The 23,994-nt window shown below is 46.3% G+C and overlaps 1 protein-coding gene across 7 annotated transcripts in view; it reads left to right on the top strand.

Annotated features, from left to right (window-relative positions):
* kiaa0825 (KIAA0825 ortholog) overlaps positions 1 to 23,994 on the top strand; it is a 685,054-nt gene that overhangs the window by 259,189 nt on the left and 401,871 nt on the right. For all 7 annotated transcript variants that reach the window (XM_072516291.1, XM_072516289.1, XM_072516290.1 and 4 more), the window contains 3 exons: positions 6,015 to 6,200; positions 19,003 to 19,224; positions 20,038 to 20,440. In XM_072516291.1, the coding sequence (XP_072372392.1) occupies positions 6,015 to 6,200; positions 19,003 to 19,224; positions 20,038 to 20,440 (811 nt within the window). The remainder of the gene's footprint in view (positions 1 to 6,014; positions 6,201 to 19,002; positions 19,225 to 20,037; positions 20,441 to 23,994) is intronic.

Below are 23,994 nucleotides of genomic sequence, written 5' to 3'. Positions count from 1 at the left end.
GTCGGCCCTACCAGCCCAATTGTCGACGGAGCAGTTGCTGGATTTTCCAAATGAAAAGTTCAGTCAGCTGAGGAGGGAGGCTCAGGTAGATGAGCTAAAAGTGGGGATCGACCGCGTGGAGCTGCAGCTGGAGACGTAGAGCCAGGCAATCCAGAAGGTGGAGGAGATGATGGGGGAGCTTGAGGAGCAACTTACCTCGTTGGCGGCCGAAATTGGAATGTTGAGGGTGACCCAGAAGCGGCTCAAGGAGAAAGTAAAAGGATTTGGAGAACTGCTCCCGGACGCAAAATTTGAGAATTGTGGGTATGCCAGAGGGCATCGAGGGAATGGATGCAGGCTCTTATGTAGCCAAAATGTGGGAGCAGCTAATGAAGGAGGGAGCCTTCGACCCACCCTTGGAGGTCGACCGGGCGCATAGGGCGCTGCTGAGGAAGCGCAGGCGAATCAGCGACCGAGTGCAGTGGTGGTGAGGCTACGTCGGTTCTTAGACAAAAACAAGGTCTTACGGTGAGCCAGGCAGACGAGTAGATGTACCTGGGAGGGTAACGAGCTCCAGGTATACTATGACCTGGCTGTGGAAATGGCAAAGAGGAGAGCCGGATTCAACCGGGTCAAGGCTGTCCTCTAAGAAAGGGGTGAAGTTCGGGATCTGTACACGGCCCACCTCTGCGTGACCCACAACAGCCGCGAGTATTATTTTGGAACACCGGAGGAAGCAATGAAGTTCTTCAAGGACAAATGAACTGGCAGGCGAGGGAGGGCATTGAACTTTGGAAGAAGTGTGAGGGGCGTGGGGTGGTGGGGGGGGGGGGGGGCGGGGGGGGCCCCCCCGACCAGGTTGGTCACATGGAATGTGAGAGAGCTGAATGGGCCGGTCAAACGTCAGGGAGCTTAAAGACGGATGTGGCATTTTTACAGGAAACGCATTTGAAGATCGGGGACCAGACGGGGCTAAGGAAAAGGTGGGTAGGGCAAGTTTTTCACTCAGGATTGAATATGAAGGGGACTTCCAGTGGTGGCATGTGGGAGGAGGTCGCACGTTGGATGGCTCCTGCTCGAGGTTTGGTTTTTTAGAATTTCATGCCCGGCCCCAGGGGCAATTCTTGGTTAAATAAGTGCAGGAAGACGTAAGGAAGAAAGATATTCAAAACCCAAAGGAAAGCTGCTGTAAAGGAGGTGAATGAAGATTTGCTGTCGAGTGGAAGGGTTGGCTCGGCAACTGGAAGGATGGTGGAGGCTGGGTTGCTAGGTGGGGCCGCACTGTTCACGGCAGAAAAGATGACCAAGGTAATGGTTGTGGAACTTGAAAAACAGTTTGTAAAGCACATGGAGGTGATGAGGAAGGAGATGATGGCAGTATTGAAGGTTCCGGTGGAAGAAGCGATTGCCCCGGTCAAGGCGGCAGTGTCGAGGACATTGGCCGAGATGCAGGAGCAGGGTGAGAAACTGAAGGGAGTTTAAGAGGCCTTGTCACAACACAGTGATCAACTCACCTCGATGGGTGAGGAGCTGCAGAGGGTGGTGGAGGACAACAAGGGTCTGCGAGCCAAAGTGGAGGACCTGGAAAACAGATCTAGGCGGCAAAATCTGAGGATCATGGGCCTGCCCGAAGGGATGGAGGGCCCAAGGCCGACGGAATATTTTGCCAAAATGTTGACGGAGCTGTTGGGGGAGGGGGAAGACACCTCTCGGTACGAACTGGATCGGGCTCATAGGGCGTGGAGGCCTAAACCAAAGGAGAATGAGCCGCCAAGAGCAGTGATTATTTGTTTCCGTATGAAGAAGAAGTTCCTGAGTTGGACAAAGCAGAAGCGGTCGAGTGAAGACAGCACTGTATAACAGTAGGGTGCGGTTTGGCGTAGTTGAGGGTGACCTATAACTCCAAAGACTTTTATTTTGAGACGGTGGAAGCAGCGGAGGTGTTTGTGAAGGCAGAAGGACTGGGACAAAAGTGAGAAATGGGACTGAGGATTGGACTTGGACTGAGGGTAGGGGGGATGGAGAAGTGTATGTAGCTCTATTTTTCAGTGCATGTTGTTATATGCGCTAAATGAATTGAAGTTGCCCTTTTGGACAAGGTAAGAGTTGGGATTTTCTTTTGCAATGACGGTTCTTTGGGGTTCGTGTGTTTACACAAGGGTTGTGTGTTGAAAGGGATTTCTTTGTTTTCCTGGGACCGGGCAAGGGGAGGGGAGTGACCCTGGGCAAGGGCCTCCACACTGGTTAGCTCAAGGAGTGGTGGAGCACAGGATCTCGCTATATGCAGACGATCTACTGCTTTATATTTCGGATCCACTGGGAGGTTTTTGGGGGGATCATGACCATTTCAGAGGAATTCGGCCGGTTTTCCAGATATAAGTTAAACATGGGGAAGAATTAGGTCTTTCCGATCCAGGCAAGGGCAGGAGAGGATGTTGGGCGAGCTGCTGTTTAAGGTGGGGGGAACGAGCTTTAGGTATTTGGACAACCAGGTGGCATGGGGATGAGAACAACTACACAAATTGAATTTGGTGCAGTTGGTGGAGCAGGTGAAAGGGGATTTTAAGAGATGGGACGTGTTCCCATTGTCGCTGTTTCCTGGAAGGAATTCAAACCTGCTGTTTGGGAGAGGAAACAATAAGTACCTATACCAGGTCTCGAGTGCTGTGTGCTGGGCCACACCTTTGAAAAGGGTTTTCTGGTTTATGGGATCTTGTTACTAAAGGGGGAAATTTATTAAGGGTTATACGTAGAGTACTGTAGCTGTGTGGGGTATTTATGTTGGTCGCTGATAAAAATGTTTACTGTGTGTTTATAAAAATGTTAACTAAATTCGTAGAAAAAACTTTGTTTTTGATTAAAAGTGCTTAAGGCCTCTGTTGAATAACACCTGAAAGGTAGACCCTTGTTGTGCTCCCCGTAACCAAAATTAATAAACAGTTGTAGGTCAGGTAAACTCCATGATATACTTTGGAATTTTCTAAACCTTGGCTCATAACAGTAGGTTCTTTGAGGGGGTGGAGGACAGGTGTGGGTGGTGCATGGGGGGACCCGTGAACCCTGTTCACATGTTTTGGGCATGCCCGAAGCTGAAGGGGTTTGGTAGGGGTTCGCAGACGTAATGTCCAAGCTGCTGAAGGTGAAGGTTGCCCCGAGTCCAGAAGTGGCGGTATTCGGAGTGTCGGAAGAACTGGGAGTCCAGAAGGTGAGAGAGGCCAATGTTTTGGCCTTTGCCTCCCTGGTAGCCCGGAGAAGGATTTTGTTGGAATGGAGGGACTCGGGGTTGCCGAAGCCTGGGGTGTGGGTGAGCAACCTCGTGGAATTCCTTCGGCTGAAAATAATCAAGTTCTGTGAGACAGTCTGTGGAGGCGGTTTGCCCAGAGATGGAGAACATTTATTAACTTCTTCCAGGATAGTTAAGACATCAGGAGTTGGGGAGGGGGGGGCGGGGGAGAGAGAAAGAGAGAGAGACGGGGGTTAAAAGAGGGAAAAGTAGAGTGGGTGGAGGGCAAATGCAAGGAGGGTGGTGCGGCGGGGTGTTATTTGTCATAAGATTTCCTGTTCTCTTTTTGGTTTTGGTTGTCTTTAATTTATATATAAATGCCTTAATAAAAATATTTTAAAAAGAAGGCAGCTCACCGCAACCTTCTCTCGGGGATGGGCAAAAAATGCTGGCCTAGCCAGTAACACTCAAATCCCCTTGAATGTATAAAAAAAATCAAACCACTTGTAGAAGTGACCAGTTTATGCGAGAATATCTGTGGGAAACTTGCTAACTGTAACTTTTAACCATGCATAATCTATATTATGCACAAAATTAAGTCAGTTGATGTTGTCATCCATTTTATGTTTTACCATTTAAAAAGAATATTTTGTGGGATTGAACTTCCTTAATATACTGTTTTTACTGCCCTTAATACATTTGTCTCAAACTTATCAATGATAGTTGTCACAAAGTTATCAAGTCATTCCTTGATAGCACATTTAAGATTTTTACAGAAATCGTACATTGAAAATAGCGCAGAAAAATTTGAACCCTTTGTGTAACAAGTTGACTTTTAAATCATGAAATTATTTTGATCAATTATAAAATTAAATGAATGATTCATTTTTTTACATTTTAACTTCAGGCGATTAATGGTCTCTTGGTGACAGCACCATCCACTCTCTTCCTGCGTTTCAACCAAGGCGATCTGACTCTCAAGAGATTAATGATAGCAATGGGCATGACCAGATCTGACAAAATGGCACTAAGTTTTGACATAATTGATTAAATATATTTGATTCAGCTGCTGAATTATTTTAGGTGATACAAAAGATATCTATATTTATGCCCAATTGTGCCTCTCAATCCTCTCTAGTTCCAATGTTTCATACTTTCAAGCTTCTGGTTCAAAATAGTCTAGGAATTTAATTTGTGTTGCATTAAACGCATGAAATTATATTCCAGTGACGTGAAGGAGCAGTCTGGTAATAATGTAGCTATAATTGTTGTAGACGCCTATATCCAAGCATTGCTGGCATTCCAAAATATTTGGACTGTAAGTAACCTTTCCACTTTCTACTGTCACTTGTAAACAGCAATTTATGTGCAAAGTGACGAAACCCAATAATATTCTACAAATAATTTTGAAATCTTTGAAAGACTTCAGAAGCCAGAAGATGGTCGATTAACTCAAAATCGGTGCACAAATAATTCTGAATTTGGAAAGGAATAGGTAAATTAGATGGTATGAAAGTTTGTTGGAAGAAAGTACATGTTGGTTTGCAGTTCCTGCCTTTAAAAGGTGGAAGTGAGGGGTTGCTCGAGGATCCCCTAAGAGGTAAGTTGGGGCGGTCCGGAGGCCATGGTGGGAAATCCAAGGGGGGGCCGAGAGATCGGGGTGGGGGGGAGGGGGGGCATTTAAAAATCGCACCCCAATCTCTTCCTGCATTGACGAGCTCAGCTGTGAGCTAAATGCGGCATTCCTCGCCGAGAAACATTCCACTATCCGCGTCCAAAATGGGACTCCCAAATGATTTTTGGGGAGTCAAATCACCCGCTGTAGCGTTACAAAAATTCATCAAAAAGAATCACCTGAGGAATGCTGAAGAAAATATGTTGATTGAGGAAAAGATGAGACATTTTGCTGGGTCAAAATCCTAGAACTCCATTCCTAACAGCAGCATGGGTGTACCTACACCTGCAGCGGTTCAAGAAGGCAACTCATCACCAACTTCTCAAGGGCAACTAAGGACGGGGAAGAAATGCTGGCTTAGCCAGCAATGCCCATATCCCGTAAATGAAAATTTAAAAAAGACTAAATGGAGGATATCACAATATGACTTTGGAAGAATTACAGAGCTGCTAGCTGCTCTCTAGGACACGACTTCCAGATGGGAGCAGACGTCCCACTCTGAAACAATTAAGGTGGCTTCCAGCATAATTTCGCTGCAGGTAGCCATGTTTCAGATGGGCAGGCTGATGACTTTTAGGTTAGCGGGGGGAATATGGCGGCTCGTAAAACCCAGCCCATGGAGTTCTGGGAAAGATGAGTACACCTTTATGAATTGCCAGCATGTTCAATGACTTTGGAGGAGAAAGGGAAGTTGAAGATTTGACAAGGGTAGAGGGATGCAGGGCAGGTCTTTTGGGGAAAGGCGCCATTATGGCATTTGAAGAAGAGGGGAACAACTGAGGAAAATGATCCATTAACAATATGAAATAACATAGGAGTCAGGGAGGGAAGTTGATTTCTCAGCATTTTTGTGGGAATAGGATTGAGGGAGCAGGAGGTGGGTCTCACCCAAGGTGGTGGGTCTCAAGATAAGCTTGAAGATGCATGAGCGGAGATCAGAGATAATCTAGAAAAATATGCAAGTTCAGAGCTCCTCAGAGCAGAGGAAAGTTTGGCCTGGTGGGCTAGAAGACCGAGCAAATTCCCTTTATTATGCATCTAACAAAAATTGCTTAAATTAGCCATTCTAAACTGATTAGATGATTGAGTTTCAAAATGTGAATATCCATTCTGAAAACATTGCTTGTTTTTTTATAGCTATTGATCAAGAGAACTTTGCTGATATCGCGACAAAGGCAAAAAACAATGATGAACAGTCCAAATTGATAGAAGCAATCGTGATGGTGATGACATACTCCAAATCATTGCCCAGATGTCTCAGTATTGTTCTTGAAGATTATATGGACAAATACCAGATGTGGAATCAGTTGTGTTATTTATCAGGTGTGGTATTCCAACATTCGAACATATTTCTAACTTTATTGCTGAAAATATTAATTATAATTTGATTAAGGATCAGAACATATTCACTGACAAAAAATTGCATGTTGATTCTCTTCTCATGATTAAGTACCTTTTTAAAAATTTCAGTTGCAAAGAAGATAAAACAAACTTTATTGGCTTTGAATTTGTTGTGGAAACCATTATTGGGAAGTGGAAAAAGAATAGCATTTTCTTTCCCTCTCTCTCTCTCTCTCTCTCTCTCTCTCCCTCTCTCTCCCTCTCCCCCCTCCCCTCTCCTCCCCCCCCCGATTCTGTGCATTATACCAGAATTATTTTTAAAAATCTGTAAACTAAAGACCAGAGATATGGGCTAGGATGTTACGGCCCTTCCTGCCCAGCAGGATGGTATAGTCCTGCCAAAGTAAATGGTAATTCAAATAGCCTGCTGTATCCACAGGGAGAGGGGAGAAAGGCATAAAACCCTGGCCATTTAATTTTGGACTAATTTCAATAATGATTGAATGCTTTTAAATTTTGGAATTTTTAAAACATAATCAATATGGAAGCCAGTATTGAAATTCATTTTTTATTTCAAGCTGTGTGGATATTTACAACCATAAACATGACAATAATGTAAAGAAGTTCAATACAGAAAGGTCCCTCACTTTCTGTAATGCATTAGCAGTGTAGAAATGGCACATGAAGTTAACTGATCAAAGAAATTTGGGGAAAGTAATTTGCAACTGTTATGGGTCTTTAAATTTCGGACCCAAATTCCTGAGTCTTCTCACATTGCGATTGTTAGATCCTCGATTTGTACACATACAGGTACGTTGGAATAGTGCCCAAGCTGATTTTCAGCTCCATAACCTCTTTCCAGTAAAACAAAATATATTTCAGCAGATATAATTTCAAAATAAGCCCCGTTTGATTTCAAACAAAATTTGAATGTCTGTGCATTTTCTTTGCCAATGTTCTTCCCTCTTCTCCACTTCTCTCCTGAAAGAAGTAGCTAGAACTCTACTGACATCATAGCCATCCTGTAAGCTGAGACTGCAAATATGATGGGCATCACAAGCAAGCTTAAATCTGCCCTGATAAAAAACAATAATGCAGTTTCTGGCAGAGTTCACCAGCCGATCAATCCCCTCTCTTTCTCAAGCATGTTGAGACCAATTATAGGTTATCTGTGAGGATTGTGCATAGAGCACTAAAATTAAGTAACCAATTACAAATCTGTTACAGACCTATTAGGCTGGATTTTCCTACAGGCATTGGGACCAATTGGAGCTTCAAAGCAGTGGGGCCAGCTCAGCAATCTTCTGGGAGGCCCTCAAACTGCCCACCTCCATGCTAGCCTTCCTATTAAGGACACTGGGTGAGCTCCTCATACTCCGTGTCAGAAGGCCTTGACAGCCCCACCTGGGGAGGTGGACCCCCACAGAGGCTCACATTTGAATCATTTGCAGCAGAAGGGAAACCTGATCGTTTGTTTGGGCCATGGATGGAAACTTTCTAGACAATGACTCCACTGTTGTGCCATGCCTCCATTGAACTAGCAACTGCTGCACTCAGCAGTCGGGGTGGGAATGGCTGCTCTGTAAAATTACTCCTAATTGTTACATTGACAATGTTAATTGATTGTCCACCTCCATGGAGCGAGCTTCCCAGTCTGCCTTTGAAAAACATCCCCAGAGTAGGAATGTGTCAGCGAGCCGTCCTAATCAACTCACCCTATTTTCCCAGCCCCACAGTCCATGCCTACCACGATGCCATGAAAATTCAGCCTTTTAAATAATTATTATTTTCATTTCAATTGTAATTTAACCCTGTAAATTGATTTCGACCTCTAGCTACAGCATACATTTATAAGTAGCTGCTTGATATATTACAGTAATAACAGTAGCTAGAGTCATAGAGGTTTACAACATGAAAATAGGCCCTTCGGCCCAACTTGTCCATGCCACCCAGTTTTTACTACTAAGCTAGTCCTGATTGCCCGCATTTGGCCCATAGTCCTCTATACCCAGCTTTCCCATATAACTGTCAGTGTTTTTTACAAGACAAAATTGTACCCGCCTCTACTACTGCCTCTGGCAGTTCGCCCCAGACACTCATCACCCTCTGTGTGAAAAAGGTGCCCCTCTGGACCCTTTTGTGTCTCTCCCCACTTACCTTAAACCTTTGCCCTCTAGTTTTCGACCCCCCTCCCTTGGGGAAAAGATGTTGACTATCTACGTTGACTATCAGATGTTGACTATCTATGTTGACTATGCCTCTCATTATTTTATAATCCTCTATAAGATCACCCCTAATCCTCCTACGCTCCAGAGAAATAAGTCCCAGTCTATACAGCCTCTCCTTATAAGTCAAAGTCAAGTCCCGGTAGCATCCTAGTAAATCTTTTCTGCACTCTTTCTAATTTAATAATATTATTTTTATAATAGGGTGACCAGAACTGTACACAGTATTCCAAGTGTGACCTTACTAATGTTTCGTACAATTTCAGCAGGACGTCTCAACTCCTGTATTCAATATTCTGACCAATGAAACCAAGCATGCTGAATGCCTTCTTCACCACTCTGTCCACCTGTGATTCCACTTTCAAGGACCTATGAACCTGTACTCCTAGATCTCTTTGTTCTATAACTCTCCCCAATTCCCTACCATTAACTGAGTAGGTCCTGCCCCAATTCCATCTACCAAAATGCATAACCTCACATTTATCTAAATTAAACTCCATCTGCTATTCATCGGCCCATTGGTCCAATTGACCAAGATCCCGTTGCAATCCTAGATAACGTTCTTCACTGTCCACTGTGCCACCAATCTTGGTGTCATCTGCAAACTTACTAACTGCCTCCTAAATTCTCATCCAAATCATAAATATAAATAACAAATAACAGTGGACACAGCACTGATCCCTGAGGCACACCGCTGATCACAGGCCTCCAGTTTGAAAAATAGCCCTCTACAACCGCCCTTTGTCTTCTGTTGTCAAGCCAATTTTGTATCCAATTGGCCACCGCGCCCTGGATCCCGTGAGATTTAACCTTATGCAACAACTTACCATCCGGTGACTTGTCAAAGGCCTTGCTAAAGTCCATGTAGACAACGTCGACTGCATTGCCCTCATCTATCTTCTTGGGTACCCCTTCAAAAAACTCAATCAAATTCGTGAGACATGATTTTCCACTCACAAAGCCAAGCTGACTGTCCCTAATTAGCCCTTGCCTTTCTAAATGCCTGTAGATCCTGTCTCTCAGAATACTTTCTAACAACTTACCCACCATAGATGTTAGGCTCACCATCTGTATGTCCCAGGCTTTTCCCTGTGGCCCTTCTTAAACAAAGGTACAACATTTGCTACCCTCCAATCTTCAGGCACCTCACTTGTGGCTGTCGACGATTCAAATATCTCTGCTAGGGAACCCGCAATTTCCTCCCTAGCCTCCCACAACGTCCTGAGATATATTTCATCAGGTCCCGGGGATTTATCTACCTTGATGCGCTTTAAGACTTCCAGCACAACCTTCTCTGTAATATGTGCATTCCTCAAGACATCACTATTTATTTCCCCAAGTTCCTTAACATTCATGCCTTTCTCAACAGTAAATACCGATGAGAAATATTCATTTAGGATCTCACCTATATCTTGTGCCCCAATTTAGAATTTTAACTTTTGGGCAAACCTATCATTCTCCATAGCTGTCTTAAAACTAATGGAATTATGATCACTGGTCCCAAAGTGATCCCTCACTAACACTTCTGTCACCTGCCCTTCCTTGTTTCCCAAGAGGAGGTCAAGATTTGCCCCCTCTCTAGTTGGGCCATCTACATACTGAATGGGAAATTCCTTCTGAATACACTCAACAAATTTCGAAAGTTAAAGTCCCCAACTATTGCCACCCTATTTTTCTATTTGTAATTTCCTTACATATTTGCTCCTCAATTTCCCACTGACTATTTTGGGGCCTGTAGTACAATCCCATCAAAGTGATGTCTCCCTTTTATTTTTCAGTTCTACCTATATAGACTCAGTGGGCGAACCCTCAGATATATCCCCTCTCAGTACTGCCGTGATATTCTCCCGAATCAAAAACACAACTCCCCCTCCTCTCTTACCTCCTGTTCTATCTTTCTGAAAGCATCTATACCCTGAAACGTTGAGCTGCCAGTCCTGCCCCTCCCTTAGCCATGTTTCAGTAATAGCTATAATATCCCAGTCCCATGTATCCATTCATGCCCTGAGTTCATCTGCCTTGCCCGTCAGGCCTCTCGCATTGAAATAAATGCAGTTTTATCTAGACTTCCCTTGCTCTCTGCCCTGCTTTCTCAGACTATCTGTCCGGTCATGTTTTGTACACTCTCCCTGTGTTTTATTTCTCTTAGCCTTACTGGGCCTATTCACTGAGTTATCCACAGTCTCTGTACTGTGACCCTTTTTGATTTTTGACTTTGGTTTCTCTGCCTTTTACATTCCCCCTCACTGCCTTTTGTTTCTGTCCCTACTTTATTTCACTCCCGACTTCCTTCATCGGTTCCCATCCCCCTGCCATATTAGTTTCAACCCTCCCCAACAGCAGTAGCACACACTCCCCCAAGGATATTGGTTCCAGTCCTACCCAGGTGCAGAATGTCCGTTTTGTACTCGTCTCACCTCTCCCAGAACTGGTTCCAATGTCCCAGAAATTTGAATCCCTCCCTCTTGCACCATCTCTCAAGCCACATATTCATCTTATCTATCCTGACATTCTTACTCTGACTAGCACATGGCACTGGTAGCAATCCTGAGATTACTACTTTTGAGATCCTATTTTTTAGTTTAACTCCTAACTCCCTCAATTCAGCTTGTAGGACCTCATCACAGTTTTTACTTATATCGTTGGTGCCTATATGCACCACGACAGCTGGCTATTCACCCTCCCCCTCCAGAATGCCTTGCAGCCGCTCCGAGACATCCTTGACCCTTGCACCAGGAAGGCAACATACCATCCTGGAGTCTCGTTTGTGTCCGCAGAAACGCCTGTCTATTCCCCTTACTATTGAGTCCCCTATCACTATAGCTCTGCCACTCTTTTTCCTGCCCTCCTGTGCAGCAGAGCCAGCCATGGTACCATGAACCTGCTGCCACATTCACCTGGTGAGCCATCTCCCCCAACAGCATCCAAAACGGTATATCTGTTTTGGAGGCAGTTGACAGCAGGAGATCCCTGCACTGCCTTCCTACTCTTCCTCTGTCTGGTGGTCACCCATTTCCTATCTCCCTCAGTAATTTTTCACTGTGATGTGTCCGCTCACTCAACGTGCTATCCACGACTTCCTCAGCATCGTGGATGCTTCAAAGTGTGTCCAACTGCAGCTCCAGAGCCGTCAAGTGGTCTAATAGGAGCTGCAGTTGGACACACTTGCACGTGAAGAAGCCAAGGACACCAGAAGGGCCCCTGACTTCCCACATCGAACAAGAGGAACATGTCACACATCTGGGATCTCCTGTCATGACTTAACCTAAAACTACAATGCCAAGAGAAAAAAGAAAAGAAAAACTACCAGTCAATCACTTACCTGCTGGTTGAGGTGACTCAGTTGACCTCTCCCAGAATCCTCTTCTGCTGTCTTTACTGGACGATGATTTTCCTCCTGTTCGTCATTGGTAGTTCTGCTGGCGAGTATCCCACCGCTATCAAACGACACTGAGTCACTTTTTTGGGCCTTGGGGAGTTTCTCACCAGCTTAGCTCACACTTCGAATTGTTTTCAGCATTGGGGAGCTGAACTCCGAGATCGGGCCGCCATTTTGAAAGGGTGCCCCAATCTCTAAGTGAGCCCCCACACCACCCATCCAAGGGCAATGTCACCCCCCACACACATGGGCATCTCCACCCCCCACCCCAAGTGAGGATACCCCACTTTCGGGTCGCTGGAGGCCCCCCTCTTCATGATCCACCCCTCCAGGACCCCAACCTCCCAGAGGCCCCTACCTACCTACCCTGCACCCCGCTCAACCTGCAAACCCCTCTCCATCCTCCTTTCATGGGCATGGCCCCCCTCGGGCCCACAACCTTGGCATTGCCACCCTGGCTCCCGGGCAGCCTTGCACTGGCATCTTGGCAGTGCTCCTGCCAGCTTGGCAGTGCCACCTGGGCACCTTTGCAGTGCAAGGATGGCAGTGCCAAGGTGCCAGCTGGGCATTGCCAAGCTGCTACATTCCAGGGAAAGGGTCAGGGAGCCATTCCACCTGGTCCACATTTGTGTGGACCAGTACAGAATGGCACTTGGCTGCAGCCGGAAGGCCGGTTGATCCGGGAAGCCGGTAGATCCTGGGTAAGCTTGCCCAAGTAGGTTTAAAACCTACTTGGCGTGTGAGTTTGGTCACGCCCCCTTTGGGCAGGGTTCAGAATTTAGACGCCTCGTGAATTTGGGTATATCCCATGAGGCGTAAATGCTGCTGGGGAGCCTGCGGGAGGCCTCTCCCTGGATCTACCGGTCACCTTGCGCTCGAGCGCAATGCGGCCGGTCGATCGCGCCCGATGTAGTCTTTTCATGCATCACAACTTTTCACTGCCTATGACATCCTACAAGAGGCATGGGGCAGCAGTGGAAACCTCATTGCACTCAAGGCAGTATATTTGGTGTATTACAAGGCACCTCAAGGAGGACAATCAGCAATCACAGACCGTAAAAATGACAGTCCTCCCCAGATTTCTGTTTGTCTTTCAGTGCCTCCCCATCTTCATCCCAAGGGCCTTTTTCAAGCGGGTGAATAAGGTGATTTCAGGCTTTGTGTGGGCGGGTAAACCCCACGAGTGAAGAAAGCGTTGCTAGAACGCAGTCGGGGGGAGGGTGGGTTGGCGTTGCCGGATGTCTGCAACGACTACTAGGCGGCTAATATAGCCATGATTAGGAAGTGGGTAGTGGGGGAGGGATCAGTGTGGGAGCGGATGGAGGGAGCGTCATGTAAAGACACAAGTTTGGGAGCACTAATAACGGCACCTCTTTCATTCTCGCCGGCCCAATACTCCACAGGTCCGGTGGTGGTGGCGGCTCTGAGAATCTGGGGGTGGTGGAGGAGGTATAAGAGAGTGGAGGGAGCATCGGTTTGGCCCCCATTTATAATGACCATCGGTTTGTACCGGGTAGGCTGGACGGTGGGTTCCGGAGATGGCAAAGAGCAGGAATTAGATCTAATTATAGACGGGAGCTTCCCCAGCTTGAAAGCCTTGGAGGATAAATTTGAATTGCAAGCAGGGAATGGGTTTAGGTATTTGCAGGTGCGAGACTTCCTGAGAAAGCAGGTTCCGGCCTTTCCGCTGCTGCCGCCACGGGGGATACAGGATAGAGTAGTCTCCAGTACCTGGGTGGGAGAGGGGAAGGTATCGGATATTTACCAGGAGCTTTCGGAGGCGGAGGAAACTCCGGTGGAGGAGCTTAAGGGCAAGTGGGAGAACGAGCTAGGAGGAGAGACAGAGGCGGGTCTGTGGGCAGATGCCCTAAGCAGGGTTAATACCTCCTCATCATGTGCCAGGCTTAGCCTGATACAATTTAAGATAGTCCACCGGGCACACATGGCAGTGGCTAGGATGAGCAAGTTTTTCGGGGTAGAGGACAGGTGTGCGAGGTGTGCGGGAAGCCCAGCAAATCATGTCCACATGTTTTGGGCATGCCCGAAGCTTAGAGGGTTTTGGCAGGGTTTTGCTAAGGCAGTGTCCACGATACTAAAAACAGGGGTGGTGCCGAGTCTGGAGGTAGCGATCTTTGTAGTGTCGGAAGAGCCGGGAGTTCAGGGGGCGAAAGAGGCTGATGTCTTGGCCTTTGCCTCCCTGGTAGCCCTGGTATGGTTGGGGTGTGTGAAAGTTGGGATGGGGGTGGAAATGTTTATTATACCATCTTTATGTCATTGTTATTGTTATTATTATAAAAACTTTTAAACATTACTTATTAGCTTTGTTAATAGTGAAGTACACAAAACAGATATACTGGAGCTTTGCTCTGATCCCATTTGATGCCTCCACATTTTCATTCCAGCAGTTTCAAATATACACAAGGAAACCTGGGACACTGGTGTCTTTGTCACGATCAGCTACTTACATTGATTGCCCTTATGAGAGCTATCTCAGGGATTCTGTCAAGCCATGCTAACCAGAAGTTCCAGGTGTAAAGCTGCATCCCTCCATGTAATAAGGTGGAACCATTAGATTTGACATGCACCTCTAATCTTGCATAGTCATGGCTAACTCACAGACATTTGAGGAGTCACCAAGTGCTAGCTAGGTGTAAAGCTCTCCATCATGCAGGTGGTGTGGGATCTATTTTAGGGGTAATGTTTAGCTGTAAACGTGGTCACGGCTTCACACTACCAGCTGTCATGAACAGCTAAGGTCCTTGACTATTACTTGAAATGTAACCCACACCCACTCCTGACAGACATTGCATGGAGGCCATTGAAAGATGCATTATGTTAGAATAACTCCATTGTGGGTCGCCAGATTTCAGTGTAGTAGCATCAGGAGGATAAAGAAAACTGCAAAATCTATACTCCTGAGGCCACATGATATGATTCTCTGGTGCAAGACACCGATATACATTTTCCGATCACCATGTTGATAGAGCAACTGCGTTTGTTCATGTCACTTCTGTGGACATATAAGCGATTCACTGCACTGAGTGCGAACCACCATGAACCTAGAATTCATTGAATCCCTACAGTGCAGAAGGAGTCCATTCGGCCTATCGAGTCTGTATTGACCCTGTGAAAGAGCACCCTACCTAGGCCCTATACCTGTAACCCCACCTAACCTGCACATCTTTGGACACTAAGCGACAATTTAGCACGGTCCATCCACCTAACCTGCACATCTTGGGACTGTGGGAGGAAATCAGAGCAGCTGGAGGAAACTCATACAGACAGGGGGAGAACATGCAAACTCCACATACACAGTCACACAATGCGGAATCAATCCTGTGTCCCTGGGGCTGTGAGGCAACATTGCTAACCACTGTGCCGACCTGAGGGACATGATAAGAGATAAGTCATGATAGATGGTATCTATTACACTTGGATGATCTCTGAGCACTGCATCAGCTAGAAGAGGTATTTGCTAAATTAGACTTTCAGAAAAGCAAAATATATTTACAAATGTGCAAAGTATACACAGTGAGTGTGAACACCCATGCCACCATTGTGCTCTCAATATGGACTATAAGCAGGATTGTTGCCAACACAGATGATGAGCATGTCTGTCTTCTGTGTGTGCGGTGTGGACCTATACAAGGGCTGAAGACGCGACTTGTGAAGGATGTGACAAGGGATGAAAATGTAAAAATGTGTGTGAGAGAATCGATGGTGATATCCTTTGTGCTGCTGGTGGCACTGTAACCCTGCTAATGATTTATGGCCCGATGAGTGTGTGAGTTTAGAGTGAGGAGAAGGTTAACTTATCCTGGTGGAGCGGATGAGATCATTCATTCTCTCCCTGCACTGGGCAGTAATCCACTTCTGAGTTCCACAGGCACTGGCCACTCTGGTGAGCTCCTCCCAATGGCGGATGGATGTTCGGCATCATCACTGGGGTAGAAGACCTCCCTCTGGTCCTCAATTGCCTGGAAGAGTTTCTCCAGGCACTTGTCGTTGAACTTTGAGGCACGGCACTTGTCTATTCTTGTGGTCATGACTTTCCATAAAATGTCCTGAGTTGCAGAGACTGAATATGTGATTGGGTGCCATTTAAATTTGGCAACCATAACTGCGGTCTGATGAGATAATGGTACGGTGGCCAAATCCTAGGCCACTCCACCACAACATGCTGCTCATTGATGCATACATAATGAAGTGAAAAGCAGACGGTCTGATGCAACAACCCGACCCACTGGTCAGCGGGAGCCAAGCCAAACTTTCCGCCTGCCGCCACATTTAGGGCAGACTTTTACGCTCCTCAGATGGGTTTTGAGGCGGGGAACATAATATTGAATGGATTGGCTTTCGTCCGGGATCCCTCGTGCCCCTGATACAATTTCTTGGTGGGGTGGGCAGCACCTCAGGTGAGAAACACCCTTTTCCTCTATTAAGACGCTTAAGATCTTAAGAGGTGGGATACACTGCACGTAATGCTGGCAGGGAGGGTCCAAGTAGTGAAAATGAATATTCTGTCGAGGTTCTTGTTTATATTTCAAGCTCTCCCGGTCTTTATGCCAAAGGCCTTTTTTCGGAAAGTGGACACGATCATTTCTGACTTTGTATGGGCGGGAAAGGTGCCGAGGGTGGGGAGAACTCTGCTACAGAGGCAGAGGCAGCAGGCGGGGGTTGACGTTGCCAAACTTGCTTCATTATTATTGGGCGGCGGATGTGGACAAGGTGCGGTGGTGGTGGGAAGGAGAAGGGGCAGAGTGGGTTAGGATAGAGGAGGAATCTTGTAAGGGGTCTAGTTTGAGGACTACGGTGACCGCAGCTCTGCCAATGGCTTCGAGTAGGTATTCAAGGAACCCGGTTGTGCAGTCCACATTGAAGATATGGAATCAGTTGAGTAGGCATTTTAGGGTGGAAGGGATGTCGGTGCTAACGCCGCTGTGCGAGAATCATGACCTTGAGCCGGGGGGGGGGGGGGGGTGATGGATAGTGTACACAGGAGGTGGAGGGAAGTGGGGCTGGTCAAGGTGAGGGATCTGCATTTGGAGTAAGGGTTTGCCAGTCTGGAGGAGCTAAGGGAGATGGAAGAGCTGCCAAGGGGGAGTGAGTTCAGGTATCTGCAGGTTAGGGACTTTGCGCGAATGGTCTGGAGGAGGTTCCCTAGGTTGCCGGGATATACCCTGCTGGAGCGACTGCTGCTCCAGGATGTGGAAGGTGAGGGAAGAATTGGGGATATTTACAAGTGACTGGGAGAGCAGGGAGGCGAACGGGTGGTGAAGATCAAGGAGAAATGGGAAGCAGAGTTGGGAGGGGAGATCAGTTGGATAGCATGGAGTGAGGCACTGCATAGGGTAAACGAGACCTACTCGTGTGCAAGGATGAGCTTGATACAGTTTAAGGTGGTGCACAGGATGCATATGACACTGGCGAGTATGAGTAGGTTCTTTCAGGGGTAGCAGATGAGGGTGAGAGGTGTGGGCGGGGGCCAGAGAATCACGCGCACATGTTTTGGGGTTGCAAAAAATTGGCAAGATTCTGGGCGGGAATGTTCGCGGTCTTAGCCAGAATAGTGGAGGAGGAGGTGGACCCGGACCCTTTGGTGGCGATATGTGAGGTTTGAGAGAAGTTGGAGCTCATGGAGAGGAGGAAGGCCGATGTCGTGGCCTTCGCCTCTCTGATTACACAGCGGCGAATGTTGCTGGAGTGGCGGTCGGCATCGCCACCGGGGGTGGCGGCTTGATTGGGTGACCTGTACGACTTCCTGCGATTAGAGAAGGTAAAGTGTGAGTTAAGGGGTTCTTCAGGGGGGTTTGAGGAAAGGTGGGGGATGTTTGTGACCGTGTTTGAAGGACTGTTCGTTGCAGGGGAGGGGGGGAGGGGTAAAAAAAGGGGAAAATATGTACAGACTGTATAGTTGATTGTTGGGAAGCATGTTTCCTGGGGTGTTTGTTCGCTGTAACCTGTTTTGATACAAGTTTGTAATAAAATACATTTAAAAAAAAATTAAGGCCCTTAAGTAACCACTTTATGGCCACTTAAGTGTCTTTTCCGACCCAGCCTCAATTTATAGGCTGGCGAGTGTGTGTTAGGGCAGAGCGGAAAACAAAAAAAGAAACAACTCCTCAGGCGCCTTCAGATTTGGGGTGCTGTGGTAGTGCGATCGCTTTAAGAGCGCAGGCTCCATGGTCTACATAACAGGCTTGGGACCAATCGCGCTGGAGCGCATGAACCCTGATCAATAGGGAGTTTGTGCGGAACCCTGGGAGCAGGGCAGTGCTGGTTCTGGGGCCAAGTGTTAAGACTTATTATACTGTGTTCTGTGCCTGTTGCTTAACTGCTTTTGCCTTTCATCAATAAACCCTTTTGTTAACTACTAGGAGACTCCACTCTATGTCTCGAGCCACCACAGGCTTCCCTCTGGGAGCTACGGCCCTACATCGCATCCCGCCCCCTTCCTGCCGGCCTACATCCCAATGCAATGACTGGCGCTATCCGGAACTCCCAGGACATCCCCTACCCTCTCTCCCCTGGGACGCACAGGACCCACCTCATGATCAGTCCCGGGATTTAGTTCCAGGCAGAGCACTGCAGTTCCTCTTCTGGTCACTGTACAACTGTGCCCGGACAGGTTGCAGAGCTAGCGGCCAATCTGTCAATGACGGAATGAAGTCCCGCATACTGCCAATCAGATTTTAATTGAGCATAAAATGGCAGTGGGCTTTTGACCGTCATCGGGCCAACTTCTGGATGGAGCTTAGTGCTTACCATCCTGAAAGTTCCAGAGCTGAAAATTCCACCCACAATTTTTAGCAGAGTGCACGGTTTTAGCTCCTGACCTGGAAAAAGCAGAATTTAATGATTTCATTGCACTAAATGTTGAATATGCAGTGCTTTAGAAATAAGGGGCCTGATTTTAACACTGCAAGTAAGTGGGCTTTGAATTAATTAAAATCTCATCCAAGGTGATGCTTACTGTACCCAAACCTGAAATTGTTGCCCACCTTTGTCAAAATGCAAATGTGAGGTGCTAAAGCAACTGGGACTCAAAGTTGTGATGAAGTTAGATGTGTACTAACAAAAAAAGACTTCCTTTCTCAGAATTCCATTGTGTAAGTAACTTGGATGCACTGTATCCTATTTAACAAGTCTGAAAGTTGACTATAATCATCAATTTTCACAGCTGCAAATAAATCAGAAGTGCTAAGGTGTCTGAACCTCTACATATCCAAAGCAAGCAAGACAGTACTGAAGCAGGTCATCTCCTTAGTTCTCATGTGGCAAGCAGTAGAGTATCCTGCTACATATCATCATAAGCAAATGCTTCCAGAAAGTCTACTCAGTAAAATTCCCAAAGAATGGGATTATATACCAAGGGAATTTAAAAGAAGAGAATCTGGAAAAAGTAAGTGTCTTTTGTTGAAGATGATAAATTAACTCTGTGCTTCCTAGTAACAAGTTGTTTAAAACATTTTTTTTTCTATAGAATGAAATAAATTATTGTATTAAATTTGTGATCTTCATGAAACAACGTCTTCAAAGCTTATGTTTAAACATTTAGTGAAAACGTTTGCAATACATTTAAAATCAATTTTAGTTCTCCTGAGTCAAGTTCATTTTTTGACAGAATATAGTTATTTGTTTATGGGATGTAAACATTTGTTGCCCATCGTTAGTTGCTTTTGAGAAGGTGGTGAACTGCCTTCTTGAACCGTTGCAGTCTTTGTAATGTAGGTACACCCACAGTGCTGTTAGGGAGGAATTTCCAGGTTTTTAACTTCACAACAGTAAAGGAATAATGATATAGGTCCAAGTCAGGATACTGTATGGTTTGGAAAGGAACTTGCAGATGTGCCTTTACATGTTAGTTTGTGACTTGCCTGGGGCCCTCACACAGAACAATTGCACCCCATGATATAATCGGGGTCCATATACAGAAAACTGTAATATAAATTTATAAATAAACTTAATTAATTTGCTGTTGGTATATATGGGGTTGGATGCTCTGTTTTGCCGGCAGCCTGGGGGTTTCCCGACAGCGTGGGGCTGCCCCACAATGGGAAACCCCATTGACCGTCCGGTGTAACGGAGGATCCTGCCGGCAGGTTGAGGCAGAAATGTGGCGCGACGGGGCGGAGAATCTCTCCGCTGGAATTAGTTCTGCAAGATATGTTAAGAGTAATAACACTAATTATCACCATTAATATTTTCCTTTCAGATTTGACAGAAGTTGTAGCTCAGGCTGTTTCTGTTGTAATTGGTAATCTGCCTGCAGCAATTGCTTCATTGCCATCAACAATTAAATACCTCTTCAACTTAGCAGAAACAAAACTTCAAAACAACATTCCTGAACTCCGGAAATCATGCCTTCTTTGTTATGTTATGACTATTTGCCAAACCCTAGAAGATGGAAATGCCATAGAGCTTTTGACAAGTGTTACAATAGATCGATGGAGTAAAGATAAACTGGGTTTGTTGAGTGAATGTCTTCAGACCATTATGGGAAAGCAAAAGGAAAGTCCCAAACCAATAATACAGAAGGTCATCAATTGTCTGGAAAAACAGAAACCTAAATGGATTGATGCCCAACTACAAAAAGCAACAGAATTGTGCACAGAAGAGTAAGTGACAGCTGTAATATTCTGTGTTATAATATTGTTTCCAAATATATATTTATAGATCGTTTGTCAGTTCCATTCAGTACATTGGAATTTTAATGTAACTAAAGCTACAGAATGCAGACTTAAAAAAGTGTTGTAGGTCAATATAGTTTAAAATATATCTGGATGGAGGGGAAGTTATTTCAGTTGACCCATGTTTAATAGTCCTGATTGATTCAAGGATTATCTCAAACCATTCCTTTGTCCTCCTTTAATCACTGATAATTATATTTAGTTATCATTGTTTCAGAATCTATACGATGGAAGTACAAGGTTTGATCAATTATTAATATACAATGATTTTAAAGTTAACAGCTAAACTAAGTTCTGAAGTGTAGAGTTTGGGGGTACTTGGGGGACGGTTGTAAGGCAGAATTAGAGGTGTTGGGTGCAATTTGGGGAAGGGTTGGATCAGGCGAGAAAAGCTGTGTGAAACTTGCAAGCTTCACCTTTTCTCACCTGATTTCACAGCACTCTGCAATTTCAAAGTGCTGTTGAGGATCATACAGCTGTAGGCAGCGAGGCCTGAACATGCCGGCAATGCTAGGATTCCCATTCTCAAAGTTAAATTTAAGCCCCTCCCCCACACGCACAGAGATCAGGACCCCCCCCCCCCCAGACAGAAGGGGAGACTAAGGATGAGCAAGCTGGAACCCGACATGGAAGATTAGAATGCAGGCACAGAAGGAGGTGGATAGGAATTGAACTGTGTGAACATGCTTGTATGCACGCAGAGTTCCGAATATGAGGGGGGTTATGTCAGTGTGGCACAGAGACTCATGGAGGGGCGGGCAGTCTATATTGTCATCAGTAAAGAAGAAACAAGAGAGCTCATTGAAAGACAGTCATAGTCCCTGCTCTGGGGCCAAGAGGTTGGAGCAAGAGATTAAAAGCAGTGATGGGCTTAGTGGACCTCACGGTCAGGGTGGGAGATTAAAGGCAGTACTGAGCTCAGTGGATCTGATACTCAGGGTGCGGGATTAAAGGTAATCCTGGAACTCAGTGGACCAGTCATAGTGAGAGATTACAGGCAGCTCTGGGGTTCCTTGGATCTCCCAGTTAGGGTGAGAGATTAAAAATAGTCCTGGGGCTAAGAGGAGCTCGTAGGATGAGAAATGGCTTTGCGGGCCATGCTACAGGGCAATGCATGGCATTTATGTTGTCATCCAGTTCCAAGGAGGAATAAGTGCTGTATGCTCAATTGTAATAAGGTACAGCTTGGTATCGTCAAGATCGTACAGTCATTATGATGGGCTTGTCTGGACCAGTACTGGGCTGAATTTGGGATGGTCATGGTTCGGGAAGGCATCTGCATCCTAGAAATTTACAGCACGGAAGGAGGCTATTTGTCCCACCGTGTGTATGTCACAGTAGCCATTCTGCTCAATGCCACTTTTCGACATTGATGTGTAGACTTATAGATTACAACACTTCAAGTGCATTTCCAAGTACTTTTCACATGTTATGATGGGTTTTGCCTCTACCATTCTTTCAGGCAATGAGTTCCAGATCCCCACCACCCACTGGGCGAAAACATTTCCCATTGAATTCCTTCTAAACTTCCCGGGGGCGATTTTCCGAGCCTGTGCCGGGCCAGAGAATCAACCGCGCCACGACGGCCCGATGCCGGCGCATGATTCTCCGAGGTGCGGAGAATTGGCGCCATTTTCATGGCGCGTTTGGCGCAGCGCGGGCCGCTGGAATCGGCCGCCGATTCTCTGGCCCGGATGGGCCGAGCGGCCGCGCCGATATGACAGAGTCCCACCGGCGCCGTTCACCCCTGGTCGCTGCTGGCGGGAACTCTGCGCGACCGGTAGGGGGGGCGGCCTGTGGGAGGGGCTCCTTCACTGGGGGGGGGGAGCATCCGATGGGGTCTTTCCCACGATCGGGGCCCACCAATCGGGGGGCCGGCCTCTCTTCTCCCCCCCCCCCCCCCCGGGCCTACCTTCTGGTGGGCCGGCCCCTGAACACCGACGCCATGTTGAGTCGGGGCCGGCGCGCTAAAGAAGTCCTTCGCGCATGCGCAGGTTGGCGCGGCCATCGTGAAACGCGACGGTGTTAACGACGGCGCAAACACTTGGGCTCCACAGATGTGGGGAGAATCGCCCCCCACATCTCTTAAATGGATTATAATGTTAATCCCTTGTGACGCTATTCCAGATAGGGAGAATTTCTCTGATAATGACTCACTTACGTTCATCGTAACCTGCTTTATAAATATTTGTTTGGGTCAGAAGAACTGATCCATCTCCCCCATAAGGGAGGAATCAGCAAACAATTATTACCGTCTTCCAGATATTTGTACTTAATTAAATCAACTAGGTTGTAAATATCCTGCAAACTGTAAAGATCCGGGGGTCTCTCTTCAATAATGTATCCCCCATTCAGGAATATTGTTAGGACACCCTGAGCAAGTGCACGGTCAATTCTCGCCCCGCTCGTTACAACACAAATTAATTAACTAATAATTCTTATAAAATATTAATAACAGTAATATTAATTACTGTTTACTTATAACCAGAATAATTATGAAATATGGAGTAAATATGACCCTTTTAATTGTCCCACCCCCTACCCACGCACACAAGACAGATAAATACAGAGGGAGGGGAAGGGGTGAAAATAATAAGGATGAAGGTCAAAAGATAAGAGTCTTTGCTTCCAATGATTCTTATTTAGAATGCTTTCCATGCAGCACGCTGGGTGATTAAAGTCCTTTGTTTGCAACCTGTAATGATCTTCTCTGTAATTTAGAAATGTATTACTCACAGCTTTTCCTGGAGAGGCCCCTTTGCTTCACATCAAACCTTGCTCTCAGTTCATGGTTTATTTCCAGGTTTCTGCCTTTTCTGGAGAGAGAGTTGGTTGGTTTACTCCAGCCTTTTCTGCAGAAAGAGTTGGTTGGTTCGCCCCTGTTTGCATAGCCTCTTTTGGTTCTCCTACATTGATTTATCCAGGCTCCCTGCCAGATCAGAAACACAGGCTTTCTGGAGAAAACGGAGAAGGGAGAGGACAGCAGTCCTTCCTCAGGTCTGCCAGGAGTAAAACTGAAACCAAAACTCAACCCTTGTAGCTCTGAAACATTCCAGTGGGTTCAGATCCAATCATCACCTGTTACCAGGCAGAGCATAGCCTTTGGGGCCAATTCATTGGTCACCAGCCAAATCATTCAAACCGAGTCATCACCGATGCAGGCCAATCTCTGTCATTGGTGCCAGTCCGTCTGCAATCACCAATTTAAATCAGCACAGCCTTCTGGATCCTTCTGTTTGAATGAAAGGTACAGGCTTCTTTGCCTCTAAGGCACAGATCCATTAAACATCCATGCATCAAAAATGCAACATCAAAAATGAAAGAAAGGGGAAATAAGGGAATAAACAGAAACACACAGGAAGGACCCTTACAGTATGCAAAGACGGTTTCTTAGAATTGTATACAGAATATCACATGAGATAGATAAGGTAGATAGTCGACAACTTTTCCCAAAGGGAGAGGAGTCTAGAACTAGAGGGCAT

Source organism: Scyliorhinus torazame, chromosome 9, assembly GCF_047496885.1.
Source record: "Scyliorhinus torazame isolate Kashiwa2021f chromosome 9, sScyTor2.1, whole genome shotgun sequence".
Lineage (NCBI taxonomy): Eukaryota > Metazoa > Chordata > Chondrichthyes > Carcharhiniformes > Scyliorhinidae > Scyliorhinus > Scyliorhinus torazame.
Note: the sequence above shows the minus strand (reverse complement) of the source record. Positions and strands in the feature narration are given on the sequence as shown.